The 14629-nt window shown below is 41.4% G+C and overlaps 1 protein-coding gene across 6 annotated transcripts in view; it reads left to right on the top strand.

Moving 5' to 3' along the window:
* The window catches only part of LOC147140089 (VPS10 domain-containing receptor SorCS3-like), a 61531-nt gene that overhangs the window by 21505 nt on the left and 25397 nt on the right, over positions 1-14629 (top strand). For 5 of the 6 annotated variants that reach the window (XM_086044904.1, XM_086044903.1, XM_086044902.1 and 2 more), the window contains exons 3-10: positions 2183-2282; positions 3492-3650; positions 3774-3847; positions 5120-5184; positions 6409-6527; positions 9891-9980; positions 11382-11561; positions 12688-12834. In XM_086044904.1, the coding sequence (XP_085901030.1) occupies positions 2183-2282; positions 3492-3650; positions 3774-3847; positions 5120-5184; positions 6409-6527; positions 9891-9980; positions 11382-11561; positions 12688-12834 (934 nt within the window). The remainder of the gene's footprint in view (positions 1-2182; positions 2283-3491; positions 3651-3773; positions 3848-5119; positions 5185-6408; positions 6528-9890; positions 9981-11381; positions 11562-12687; positions 12835-14629) is intronic. The other variant, XM_086044905.1, reaches the window with a different exon arrangement.

Below are 14629 nucleotides of genomic sequence, written 5' to 3'. Positions count from 1 at the left end.
AGCCAAGTTGATTATAATTCGGATCCAGTAATTATAATGCAAATGATGCGGGTTTTAATCATTAAAGTCAGGGAGGTATTCATTTAAAGTTTATGTATTATTTTTTTTAATGCAATTTAAAACAGTCCTCAGATAATTTCATGCATGCACGGCCAAGTGAGTGATGTCAGGCCTGGAGTCAGCTTGGTTGGGTTCAATGCTCCTTATGAGTGTGCTCATTTTGAATTTTTCTGTTTGACTGTTTGGCCTGTTCAGTAAAAGGCTGTTGCTCACCCATCCCTGAGCAGTTGTGATGTCATTTTCAGTCGACAGAAGTGACAAAATGGCCGCTCCCAGAGATGGCTAAAAAGGGGTGGATTTTGCCGCTTAACTCCTATTCAACAAACACAAAATTAATCAGAATGCCGTGTTTCACCAGTGGGCCTGCTGGTAACATATTCTTGAAAACAAAAATGTTTGGGTTGATTTTCACTTTAAGGGTCATTTTGAGGGTGCATACACGTGTTATTCTCAGGATTTTACAGCAATTATTTTGCCATGAAAGACTTTCTCAGTCTTGTTTTTGTTGTATTGTAGTTTAAGGTGTCACGGCAGTAAGAAATATTAGTATCAAAGTCACTGCTTTGCTTTATGTGTCCTTTCCCCCCCCCCACAATATGTGCTCTTGACTCAATAAAGGATGTCAAACACTGCTCTCGTGGGACAAAATGGTATTAAATGGACGCCATCTTGTTCACATGCTGACTATATTTCTGCCCGGTTTGCCATCCCGGGAGTTTCCCTCCAAAGCCACCCCTTGTCGTAAGTAATTGAGTCACCACTAGTAATTCTGTGGTATCGCAATTATACTGAAGGACAGATTTTTGTGTGCATGCCTGTCAGGCTCATAAATAAGAATTCATTTCATCAAGGATAATACCGCAGAACTCAATCCCGCCTTTTAATATGCTCCCCCCCCCCCCCCGCTCGCCTTCTCACAGTCTGAAGAGAACTCATTTCACTGTGAAACACATCAGTCCGTAGAGTTGCAAATGAATATCTGTTTCACCAGAGGTGCTGCAAAGATTTACACTCGACTTGATGCCTTTTTGAGAATACAGAAAGTCTTGCATCATGGAGGGGTCTGCATCACAACGCCGGTAGCCCTAAGTAAATTACCTGCACCTGAGGCGCTTAGTGCAGGTACATTTAAAAAAAAAAATAAAAAATAAAAAAAAACACTGCGATGTTATGAAAAGATGTGGGCATGCGTGATTTCTGTGATAAGAGCGTAAATGATTGATGGCCACAATAGCTTCCAGCCAGTCGCCGGCGATATCTGTGATGTTTGGATCGATGTGGCGACTCGCGCGAGTCCTCTTGTGTTTTCAAACGACCGTCTCTTTTCCGCGAAATCTACTTCGCCGTGCCACAACGTCACATATACAACCGCCCCCCCCAAAAAAAACCCCAACCCCCCCCAACCCATTCCGATGTGGCAGCTGAAAGCAGCACTTAGGCCGCACAAATGTGTTTAGGGGGTAAGTCTTGGAAAACAATGTCAACAGCAAATGGGACACTTCAGATTAATGCACAGACAATGATAGCAGCCATTGCTTGGATATCTATCCAATTATGTCGTGAAATTATATTTGCAGGCACTCAGGTGGAACGGATGGTGTGGATTCATCGGAGGGGGGTGGGGGGTGTATTTATGAGGATTGGGATGACAAGCGCATTTACCCTTGTCATGGACGCGTGCACATAGAAGGGACATGGAGAAGTGACAGCAGCATGCGACAGCAGCATGTGACTGAACGAAGCCCGAGAGATAATTTGTCAGGTTTCGCATGGAATACTTTCAGAATGTCACCAATGAAATCCGATTTCAGGCTGTTTAACGCCACTCCAAATTAAGTGTCACGCTAAACGTGAAACCAAGAAAATAACAAAACAAAACAAAAACAAAAACACATAGGTTCGCCTTACCAAAGTCCATTTAGCTTAATGCTAACAAACAATGCAAAACGCTAGAGTCAGGCTAACATTTAGCATCAGTGTCACGGTGTTGCATTTTAAGCAGCGCAAATTTAAACACAAAGGGTGGCACAAAACATGTGGACAGACAGTACAACAATACTCACAGGGATACAATCTTTGTGCTCTTCGAAGAATGACTAAGTGGCTTTTTTTTTGTATGCAGGTCCAGCGACTATGGGAGCACCTACACGAAGCTCAACGACAAAGTGGGCTCGAGGACCGTGCTGAGCTACCTTTACGTGTGCCCCACCAACAAACAGAAGGTCGTCTCATCCTTTTATTTCTTTTTTTTTTTTTTTTTTTTTATTCATTCATTTATTTATTTATTTTACAATTAGGTGACTGGGAACTAGAGCGGGCTAACTCCATTTTATTCTCATTTTGTAGGAGAGTGTATGATGGCGCTAAAATCACGGGGATTTATTGTTTGGTGATTTGACGACTTCTTATGGATGCTTTTTTATTTTTTAACAAATTATGGTTCAAATTCGTTATTCATAGTTCATGAACTATTATAAAAAGCACTGATTCACATTAACATACAGATACAGTAACACCAGAGCTCAAATAATACTTACTTACGAAGTTTTTGTGATTAGTGAAGCCTGGCCATCTTGGAAATTGGCCCTGTGTTGTGATAAATTAATGGACTGCCCCGAACAGTATGTCAAAACTGGAACTTAACTATTGATTTAGACCAGTATTCATTATTATTCGTGGTTGTCGAATTTGTTGTTTTGTTAAAAGTAAAAAAATACTTGCGTAATTATGCTATTGGTTTCGCCAAATAACGAAAATACTAATAATAAATCCTTGATTTAGACATCTGGAATGAATTCTGCACTGCTCTTAAATGGGAAATGGTTAGCTTCATGCCATAATTGCCTCAGTCATTTTTCACTGTCACATGACCCATAAGAAAAAGCTATTTGCTTTCCACAATTTATGTTTTATCTTTGTCGTGTACATGTACATTTATGTCACATTAATACGCAAAGGTCGAATTGAGGCTTCTTGGCTTGTTTTCCGAAAATGTTAAAAAAGATTTAAGCAACTATGCTGTTAGGCTAACAAAATGATACAAATAACGGACTGCCTAGATATGTCAAAATTGGAACCAAACATTGATTTAGACCAGGATTTGTCTGTAAGACTCACTTTTTCTCAGTTCCGCCCTTAACTTCACAATTGTTAGCCTGGCATACTAAAAATTGCAATTGTTTTTTCTTCATGCCTATGTAGATTTTCAGTCATCCAGGTCATAGTAATCTGCAAAGGTTGAATCTGGCAACTGGACTGTCCTTTTTTATTTTTTTGGCCTGTTTTCCGAAAACATTCAAAAATGACTTGGGCAATCATGCTAGCAGGCTAACGAAATGACTCCAACGGAGTTAGCTCACTCTACTTCTGAGCGGCTCAATTGCCATGAGACGACTGTGGCTCTGATGCCGCATCCCTCCTCTGTACTCCAGATAATGATGCTGAGCGACCCGGAGCTGGAGAGCGCCGTTCTGATCAGCTCGGACGAGGGGGCGAGCTTTGAGAAGCATCCCATTAGCTTCAACGTTCTGAGCCTCCTCTTCCACCCGGCGCAGGAGAACTGGATCCTGGCCTACAGCCACGACAGCAAGGTGGATTTTAAGAGTAGAAGCGCAAGCGAAATTGCTCGGGTTGTCATGCGGATGTCTTGATTGCGGTGGGGGCTGCTGGCTATCTACATCCCCGCTGTTATTACCGTCGATATTATCTTCCAGCTGTACAGCTCCATGGACTTCGGGAAGAGGTGGCAGCTCGTGCACGACAACGTGATGCCGGGTCGATTCTACTGGTACGAACGCGCACGTGCGGATGTGTATTAGAGCCACACATTATAGATTGGAGAGTAAAGTCAAAATGTAATGACAAAGGTGTGTAATTGTAATTATCGGAAAAACCTTTACCTTTTTATGGATTACCTTTTTCGTGTATATGATCTGGTGCATATGTGAAGCCCTTTGAGACTTTCCTGTGATTAAGGGCTATATAAATAAATTTGCCTTGACTTGACTTTTATTCTTGTGAAATGACAATTTTGGAAGTATGAAACATTTATATACATATGGTAAATGGGCTGTCACTTATATAGCGCGTTAATACCTTTGGTACTCAATATATGCAATTTTGTCTCAAATGATGAATGTATCCCCCCAAATTTTTTGTTTTTAAAAAAATACTTGAAAATTACTCTTGAAAACTTGACTTTTTTTCCCCCTCAAAGATATGAGTTTTTTTTTGCAAGAATAAAACTTTATTCTCATGAAATTACAATTTAAATTGTCCAAAAAAATGTTCCTCTTTTTTCCTTTTCGTTTTTCTCAAAAGTATGACTTTATGGCTTTGATATTGAAAGTAAACGTTTGGCCATAAAATTGAAACTTTAATCTTGAAAATATACAACTTTTGTCTAAAAAAATGTACCATTTATTTTTTCTTGATAATATACAACCTTATTCCTATAAAATGAATTCAACCATAAAAAATAAAATAAAAAAAACTTTTTTTTTTCTCATGTAAAATTACACTTTAGATCTCGAAACTAAAAGAAAAAGTCAACTTTTTTTCTGGAAAATAACATTTTTCAAAGATTACAATTTGAATCGAGCAATTTTTCAAGGTGGCCCTAATAATCCTCCGCACGGATTAAATGTTCATAGATTTTTTTTTTTTCTGTCCCGTCTCTTCAGTACATTTTCTTTAACATTACAATTTCGTCAAACTGCCAGTGGCTTTTGATGCAAGCCCGTTTATTGGTATGTTTTCACACATGCTTCTCAATTGAAAATACTGTTTGAGTGACAATTTCATCCATGCACATGAGCACTACTTCACAGTAATAAGTCACAGGTGTGCCTGAAAGAACGCCGCGTGTTTTTGTTGCAGTCATTTGAAACTGGTACAACATGTGCTTTTGTCACCTGCTGTTCATTCCCCTTCTGCCTTGTTTGTCTCCTGCTTTGGTGAATTCAGACGTAATCGCCGCTCGTTTAGTGGTTCAAAAAACATGCTGTTATCGCTTTGAGATTGCGCAATTACAAGACTATCTCCTCTTCCTTCCCGCCAGGGCCGTAATGGGGCTGGACAGAGAGTCTGACGTGGTCCACATCGAGACGCGGGTCGCCAAAGGCCGTGAGTGCTGCACGCCGAAGACCCTTTTCGCCTTTTATTCAGAGCGAGGTCGCGAGCCGCTCCTTCACAACGCTCTCCCTGAAGTGCAGTAAAGCAGAATAGGTCCAGCTGTCAAAAAAAAAAAAAAAATAAAAAAAAAAACGCGAGGGAGGGGAGAGTTTTAGGGCGTTGATGGATGTTTCTTCTACTTAACGCGTCCCCCGCGTGTCGCCCTTTCAAAGCCGCGTGGCGCTCTAATGCGCAGTCAGTGCGATCGCAAGCTTTGTCTTCAATGGGGGGCGGGGGGGGGTCTGATGCTCACAATCCACGTGTGGCTTAAATGTTTATTGTGTGAGTCGTCGCGGCATCGTTCACCGTACTGAGATTTTAATTAACATCCGCCGCCGAACCTAGACAGAAAGTGCGGGAAAGTATTCACAGTGCTTCAATTTTTGTCCTAAGCAACATTTTGCTGAGCTTCATTTACTAGATAATACCTGTTTTTTTTTTTTTTTTTTCCCGTTTATTTGCTGTTGTATCTCATAGTCTGCTTCGTTATGACGCACGGGTTCACTAGCTAACGGCCAATCGGAGTGATCAATGGCCGACGCCATTTTGCATACGGCCAACAAAATGGCTCATTCATTCAAACTATCTTAAGAAGCAATCTCTGAATTCTACGAAATCCGAAATGTTACTTTTGGAAAGGATTATCTGCACCACAGAATCACATTTTGTGACGCGGGGGTGGCCGGGAGCCACGCCCAGCATTGGCCACCACGTCGCTCCGCCCCTGGCCATGACACCATGCACGTTGGTCATTGACATTCATTCAGTCATTAACACAAAAAATGGACTACAAAATACTTGTATTGATGTTAAAACATTTTGAAATATACGTTCCTCACCTGCGGGTGCACCTATTCATGGATTTTATTTCAATATTGTTTTTAAATATAGATTTTTTTGTGGGGGAGGTGATTCCCGTTTTTTGTTGAAAATGCTTTTTTTTTTCAAAGCAATAATTGATAATCCCATTTTTAAAATTTTGGACACGTGTTGGTGTATTGACTGGTTGAAGTCATTTTTATGGATGGGGGGGATACTTCCCTCCAGCCCCCCCCTTTTTGCACACCACTGATTTAGAATTTTCAATAAACCTACCATATGTATTTTGGGAATGTGATTGAGGCTAAACGCTCGCAATTTACTCCAAATTGATTTCCTTTGGCGTTGTCTTTCCAGGCGCTCAGTACGTGAAGTGCAGAGCCCAGCGGTGCACGGAGGCCAACAGGCAGTACCTCTTCCCGGGACACGTGGACACCAATTCCTTGGTCGTGCAGGACGAATACGTTTTCACTCAGGTCTGCTTGGCCGTAAACTATTTTGTCCTTTTTATTGCACTCCGAGGTCATCTTTGCCCCCCCCCCTCCCCTCTTGCTTTTCTGCTCACTCTACATCCAATTCCTGCTTTTCCATCAAAATCCAAATAATGGCTTCCTGAAACACACCTGTTCCCCAATGTGCGTTTTGATTATTTTTCAACCCGTCATCAAGGCGGATTTCCAAAGACAAAAAGGTGTTTGCAAAAAAAGAGGTGAAAAATGAGCTGTGAATAAAGCGTGGCGGTGTTCCTTAATGCCATTCACTTAACGTTTGACTCCAATTAGGCAGCCGCCGCCAGGGCCATTATTAGAATTAAATTTTCCAAATGACCTCCGCTCTCATTGATTTCAACCCACCGCTAAGACGTTCTCTTGTTTGCAACCTTGATGCGTTCAGTCGCGCATGTTATGCTGGATTTAAGGCAGAGTACATTAAGGAATCCGTTTTTTTTGCATATTTTAGGGACGGACAGCCATTTTTAGCACAACCATTAAGTGACATTTTAAAGACCCTGTAAAGTGAAATTTGAGATTTGTTTACAGATATTTAATTCAAGTTTGAAGACAATGGCTAATGTAGCGATATAGCTGTACGTTATTTTCCCCAGTTCCTGATTTTTTTTTTGGTGGGGGGGGGGGGGCGTGGCTAAAACGACACCTCATAACACACTTTGGGTCATGAGTTGGCCCTCCCCACAATATAAGAACTTAAGCTGCCCAGTGACAGTCAGCTCACGAGCTAGGTGGTGACGATCTGATTTTTCATGATTTTGAAGCCTCATTTCATATACTTGGTGATTTATTTTTTCTTTATTTTTTTCAAAATTGGCCCATTGTCCCCAAATGGCTTTGGACCATTTCACCCATTTCCCCCCGTGTCGACTTTGTTTTTCGTTCGTTAACTTTGCATTTGATTATCACTTTATCTCGCTCCGTCGGTTAAATAACCTGTTAAATGGCTCTACTTAGCCAGTCTGCTTTGGTCTCCAACTTTCGCCGTTTACGCCCCGTTACAACATGTTTACTTTTTGAATAATTGAATATAATTGTATCGCATTGTATTATTATTTATTTATCCAGCCACAGATGTAATCTTTTAATTTAAAATGCAGTGACCCAGTTTCACTTCATTCGCAGACTTGATTGGAATGTCAGCATCGTAAGACTGGTAAAAATAAATAAATACGCGACGGCGAGTTTTCAGAAATGCTCATTCAATAAAATCGCGTTTAGCCGAGGTGAGATTGCGAACGCGACGCCGGACGCCGCACGTGGCGGGCACACGCCGGCGACTTTCCGGTGACTTTCATTGCCGGGGGGGTGGGGGGGTGTGGGGGCATTTGGATTTAACTTGACAAAGAGTAATGAGGTTATCGATTGGGGCTACAACGAAATAAGCAGTCTTCAACACCTGCACGCTCCCGCGGGAAGAGAAGGAACGGTCCAGTGCAACATCCTCAAAAATGGGGCCTTAGAAAAGGCAACTCATTGATTTTCCATAGATTATTCCATTAGAGCCCTAATGTAGTGTGTAGGGGGACAAACACCATCCTTCTAGTTGATTGGAAAATAAGCAAGCGGGCTGGCGTTGGCCGGGGCCTCTAAGTGGATGGGAAAGTGCGAGTGCATTAAGGTCCTCCAGACACGCTGTAGATAAAGTCAACATCATTTCCAGCGCCTCTTAGCTTGGGACTAATTGAGATGATGATGAGCGTTTCTGTTGTGCTTGCATTTCGGCGCGCTCTTGACACGGCGCGCGGCGTTTTGGAGAAGCAGTCACAAATTGTGAAATGAATACAGTACACCTCCTTCAGGAGACGCCTTCCACTCGGCGTCCTTGTTTTTGCAGATATCTCGGCTGCCTGAAAATTCTCTCACATAGGCAAGAAAAAAAAAAAAAAAAGAAGAAGCCTCTTGTCCCATTTCAGGTTTTTTGTTGTTGTCATCAGACAGCCTCCATAGAAATGAATACAAAGTTGTGTTCATGTTATGTCAGGTTACCCAGTGAAGACATGAATAGCGCTGCTGTCACAAGTTTTGCAATGCTACAGTCGCCCCAGTTGTTATTGACACGTTGAAAGCATCTGCGTCGAATTGAGCCGTTCTAGCGAGTTCTCCCTCTTCTTCCGCCACTCTAACTGTCAAACCGGCAAGTCTCTTCCCGGGCTCAAAGGCACATTTTCTGAACCCTCGTTGCGCTTTGCCGATGGAGTTTGCCGCTTTCCTCGAGGAAAGCCGCAAAAGCGTCCTCACTTTGCACTCTCGACTTTGCCACGCACTGTACGGCTTCCTGTGGGGAACTATCGACAAAATAATTCTTCTGTACCAAGACTTTGAGGTTTAACAGACAAGGAAAAGACGGCTTAAAAATGCTTAATTAAGATATATTATGCTTAATTAAGCATAATCGACACCTACATTATATATAAATGGTCATGTATATAAAACGCCGTACTCAACTGTCAAATGTCAAACGTGGAAAATGGATGCTACTTCGTCTTGCATCTTCCTTATGTCGACACATAAATACATGTTTGAAGTGAACTCCATTGGCTGCAAAATATCACATAATAATCACGGGGTTTATCCAAGCTGTGACAACGAGGCGCTCTAAAGCGTCGACGCCATACCGCAGCCTTGGTCTAAATACTGGCTGTCAAGTCCGACTTTGATAAAAAGAGAGACAAATTCTGCTCTTCTCGACTCTTCCGCCTTTCTCTGCATGTCATGCATGCACTCGCGGAATACAACGAGGCACTCTGAAGCGGCCATGCTGGCGGACTATCCCAAGGGAAGATGTACTTTCGGGGTGTAGGTTGCAATTTTGCCCGATAGCCGCTGATGTGAACGTAAGTAGCTCAGATTCTTATATAGTGGGGGAGGGGCGACTTGTGATGGGGCCCCGTTTTAGCCACGCCCATAATATTAAGGAAAATGAACAAGAGCGGAAGAGCAGAACGCCTCGCTCACAGAGATATTGTCAGAAATAGGCTGATGACAAAAGATTTACTTGGTTGTTTAATTTCCCACTTGATGGATGGGCAGTCAAATATTTGGGGACAATAAAAAAAAAAAAAGTCACATTTTCAATAATATTTAAAAAAATACCACTTTTGTATCACCATTTGAACAGAGGCTGTTTGACCTTTATTTTTTCAACTTTTACGCCACATTTTGTTACACTACCCAAGGTCCTTTTTGAATGATTAAAATCTCAATACATTTTGCGGTGCATCAAATTATGAGCAAAACCGTTTCCCTTCCAATCAAACAGGATGCATGCGTTTTGATCGGTGGTGTGATGGTGAAGTGACACGCGATTCTTCGCTTTTCATGACCAAGGTAACCAAGTCGGGACGAGCCAGCTACTTTGTGTCCTACATGAGAGAAGCATTCAAACGCATGCAGTTACCCAAATATTGTCTGCCCAAGGTAAGTTTCAATAAGCAAAATATGTTGTGCATTCCGGATTTTGCTCTAATGATGTATTGTGTTAAAGGTCCATCCAATAGAAAGCTTTTAAATTAGGTTTAGCATTTTAATCAAACATATCAAATTAATTTGAGACTTTAGAAAAAAATATATATACAGCACAAGCACTTATTTTTGTCCATGTCAAATGAATAGACATAGCTGAACTTTTACATCGAAATGAAAAATGTTTATTTTCCATTAGTGCTACCTACACAAAAGGATTAATGCATTTTTTTAATGAAGGGCCATTATGAGAATATGATTTCAAGCTGCATTTTTTTTTTATCAAGGTTGAAGGTTTTAAGGGACGTTTTGTCAACTCGAGCTCTTTCAGTGTCTTTAAAACAGATTCCTATAGCGAAACAGTGGAAATGTTCAAAATGTCCTTGACCAAAAGTAAGCAACCTTACAGTTTCATATAAAGTACCATATCTATCATCTAATTTGGTAAGTAAATTACATAAAAGACACCCCTGTGTGGCGCATGATGTGTGGCCACTTTAGGGGGCAACTGAAAGAATGTCAGTGAGCAGTAGAGCAAAAAACTGGCCATTATTAGAATCAAATTTTCCAACTGACAAATGAAAAAATGTATGGGCTTTTCTTACTTTCTTTTTTTGTCTGATTTATTTATTTATCAAAACATTTGAAACTGGCGAAAAGTTGTGTTTTGTTGGTGCTTGAGGGAGGATAATGGCATGCATCTGGTCGCATTCATTAGCCACAATGTTGACGCTTCCTTTATCACCTCCGTAGCGATTAGATGACATAGATAACGGCTTTACAAAAAAAAAAAAAACAACAACAACTGTGCATGATGCCAAAAGTAGCAGAGAGACGTTTATACGACTAGCGCCTGAGAAAAAAAACATGAATAGGTCGATACGACACGCTCCTTTTGCTTACGGCGATGCTAAGCTAATGTCAATGCTTTTCATTACCTTTGATGGGAGGGCTAACATGGCCGCCACGTACTGTGTGTACATGCGTTGCTTTTGATGGGAAAGTCACACCTGCCAACATGGCCGCCGCATTGTCACTTTTTTTTTTTTTTTCTAGCCTGCTCTAGTCTACTTTAAGTCTGTTTATCTGAAAAGAGAGCAATCATTTGGCGAGTCTCTGTCTGTTGATGGTGGCCAATTCTGGAACTAGTAAACTTTTAAAGTCAAAGACACTGTTGAATCCGGGTGTCTTAGTTCTGGTTCCATTGACTCACTGTTCCACTGTGTTTTAATTCTGTAAACAGTCCCAAATGACAACATTCAAGCCCCTTCGCTAATTCAAATATATCAATTAGCACTTTGGAATTTCTACTGTGCTAATTCAGCTAATGCTACACCTCGCGGCCTCCTCGTGCAGGACATGCATATCATCAGCACAGATGAGAAGCAGGTGTTTGCAGCGGTCCAGGAGTGGAACCAGAACCACACGTACAGCCTGTACATCTCCGACTCGCCCGGCGTCTACTTCACCCTCTCGCTGGAAAATCTCCGGACCACCAGGGGACCCACTGGTAACCTACTGGTCGACTTCTACAAGGTAGCGACTTTGCCTGCTTTTTTTTTTTTTTTTTTCCTATCCTACAGAACCGCTACTAAAAAAAAGACAAGCTACGCCAAAAGTCTGGTTTCCTGAACCACCCGCTGTCTGGCAAAAGGCCCTGCTCGAAAAAATGGCAAAATGTCAAAGGTAGCAGCGGCGCTGTTACCTTTGCCTTTGCCGTGGACAAGACAATGCTCGCGTTGTCTGTTCCTTCATCGAAAGTCAACCTCATTTTAATACAATTCATTTCAAGTGAAGAGAATAATTATATCCCGTTTTTGAGTGCTTAAAACACGTGTTGGTTTAGGTAATGCAGACAAAGTACCTTGCTTTGGTAATCATGCGAGACTTGTAGGTGTCGATTATGCTTAATTAAGCTGGGTATTCATTTTTCATTATTTAATTTTTTTATAGCTTCATTGCGGACAAGTAAGAGGCAAACGTTTTACAGAGAGGGTCTAAGTCTTGATTTTTACACCACAAAAATGAATGTAGAGTATTTAAGTTGAACATTTCTGGCTAAGAGTATGAACAATTATCAACACATTTTTCATCTTTGCATGACAGTTTCATTCCGATTCATTTATTTTATTTTGTGTCTTATGTAGTTCAATATAATAACGCTGATATAATGGACCAGTATTTGTTACAATATCAGTATTGGTATTGATGAACCTGAGAGAAAAGTTTGCCGTTGGCCGTCCTTAGTCACAGCAATAGAAACTACACACACACACACACACACACACAAATGCAGTAATGCAGGTTAGACTGAGTTTAGGTTAAATTCCAGAAACTCTAGTTGTCGTAAGCTCACCTGTTATTAATTTTTTTATTCAAAAAGCATAACATTTACCATTTCAGTGTATATTTATAGTGGGTGTTTCAAGAAAATTTAGAATTAATTACTCAATATATACTATGTAAATAAAAGTTAGCTTCAACCTGGAAACCAGAACGATCTAAAAAAAAAAAAAAAAAACGAATTGAGCTAAATTCACCCAAAAAGCAGCGACGTCCGCTTTTGCCTTTTAACTTTGAATTTTCAGCGCGCAGTAACACCCAGAATGTATCTTGAATGTGCAGTGAACGAGACTAAGCATGCCGTTGTGTGACTGGCCAGGTGGAGGGGATCAACGGCATGTATCTGGCCAACAAGCTGGTGGACCACCGCATCAAGACCTTCATCACCTACAACAAAGGACAAACGTGGGCCCTGTTGCCGGCGCCCGTTGCCGACGTGGCCGGGAACAACATCCACTGCGTGACGGTGAGACAGCGGATGCTCTCGTTCGCGGCAGCAAACGACGCCCGCGGCGCCTATCATGCGCGGCACGTTACGACCTCATCAGCCGCGCTTTGGATGCGCTTTGATTTACGGCCCAAATCCGCACAGGTCTGGCCGCGGCGGGCGCTTTGGTTTCGCCTTTGCCAGCCTCCCTGAATGACCAACGGGGAGGCTCGGGCGCTGGAATAGTTTTATTATCCGTGTAAGTCACGCCGTGTCATTAGGTGTAGTTTCGGGGGGGGGGGGGGCAGACTTTCCATTAACCTGCCTGACTTCAATTCACCAAATGTGGTCGCGCCAGGCTAATGAATGTTAGATTACACTGAATTATATTACGTAGATGTGTTGTCAGTGAGTCAGCAGGTGAGATATGCGACTTATTTCCTCAGACACCATGTGTGTTTTTTTTTTTTTTTTTTAATTTGTATTGCCTTTGCTTTCCAATATCGTGTTCAACTGCTAGGCCATGTGGTATATCGCTCACAAAAAAAATGCTGGGTTGTTTTCTTAACTGTGGATTTTGAGCAGATTAGGTTACTTTTACCCAAGGTTGGGTTAATTATTTTGACCCAGCAGATTGGATTGAAGATTCTCTCCAAAAACGAGTGAGTCAAAAATCACCCATATTGGGTAAAAACGTTTGGGGTTATTTATTTAACTCAAAAGGTTGGGTCAAATTAATTACGTGCAAAACAACCCAATTTTTGCGGGTTGTTTTGTGGATTATTCATTTGAATCATTATTGGGGGTTAAAAAATGGGTTATTTTGCACAAACCCCCCAAAGTGGGTTGTTTTATACTACACGTTATCATTTTGACCCAATTTGGGTTATTTTTGACCCAGCTGTTTCAGAGTGTTGGATTTGGGCGTTCAATTCCCAGTCAATTTGAGCTAAGAGAAATGTAAAATACAGATGGGTCCCTGTGAGTAAAAAAAAAAAAAACATGCCAAACATACCATGCAAGTGAGTCACTGTGGCGACCCTGAAAGGGTGAAGTTGTTTCTTCTTTGGAAATGTTGGCAATGCAATTTGAATTGTTTTTCACCACAGCTATACTGATAACTTGGTAGCCTAGTTTTAACGTATCGGTAGTTTTTACCCCATGTTTGATCCAAATTTTGTGCTGGGTTAAAATCCTCAGCCCAATGCGCCGGGTATGAATAACCCAGCATTGGCTCGGTCTTTCTTGGAACCAACGCTGGTTTGGCTAGTTCACTAATTTTGGCTATTTTGAACCCAGCAGTATTAAGACTGTATTCTTGTTTTTTGAAAGCTCAGTTTTACTGCGCAACAGGGTAGTTTGATGTACTCCCCTTTGTTGTGATTTGTATTGTGATGGCTATCTTTAGGAAATGTAGTCAAGATATGTGAGGGGACTGACGGAGAGAAAAGCGCTATCGGAGCAAAATCAACAGAGAACGATAACAATGGCAACAACAACGCTACATAGGAGTAATTGTATCCCACCCGGAGAAACCAACAAATCAATTTTTTGTGTGTGTGTGCGCACGCAACACAAAAAATATATATTTTTTTTCAATTGACCTTTTTTGCTAAGCGTCATTAGCTTAGTTAGCGCCACAGCCCATTAGTCGCATAACGTTAGCATTTTGGTTAACGAGCTAACAACAGCGTGCCATTATTTGACCGCTAATGATGCTAAATTGCTTACTCTAGCGCACGTAAAGGTGTGCTATTGTGCTTGCCTTTGGGGGATTCAATAGATCCAGCCGCTTACGGATGCAGTTCCTTTAATCAGGGAACTGCTCCGAAAA

Source organism: Filicampus tigris, chromosome 11 (assembly GCF_054856515.1).
Source record: "Filicampus tigris isolate MCC_2025a chromosome 11, RoL_Ftig_1.0, whole genome shotgun sequence".
NCBI classification, from domain to species: Eukaryota; Metazoa; Chordata; class Actinopteri; order Syngnathiformes; family Syngnathidae; genus Filicampus; species Filicampus tigris.
The sequence above is the reverse complement of the archived record's forward strand: the minus strand, read 5'-3'. Positions and strand labels throughout refer to the sequence as shown.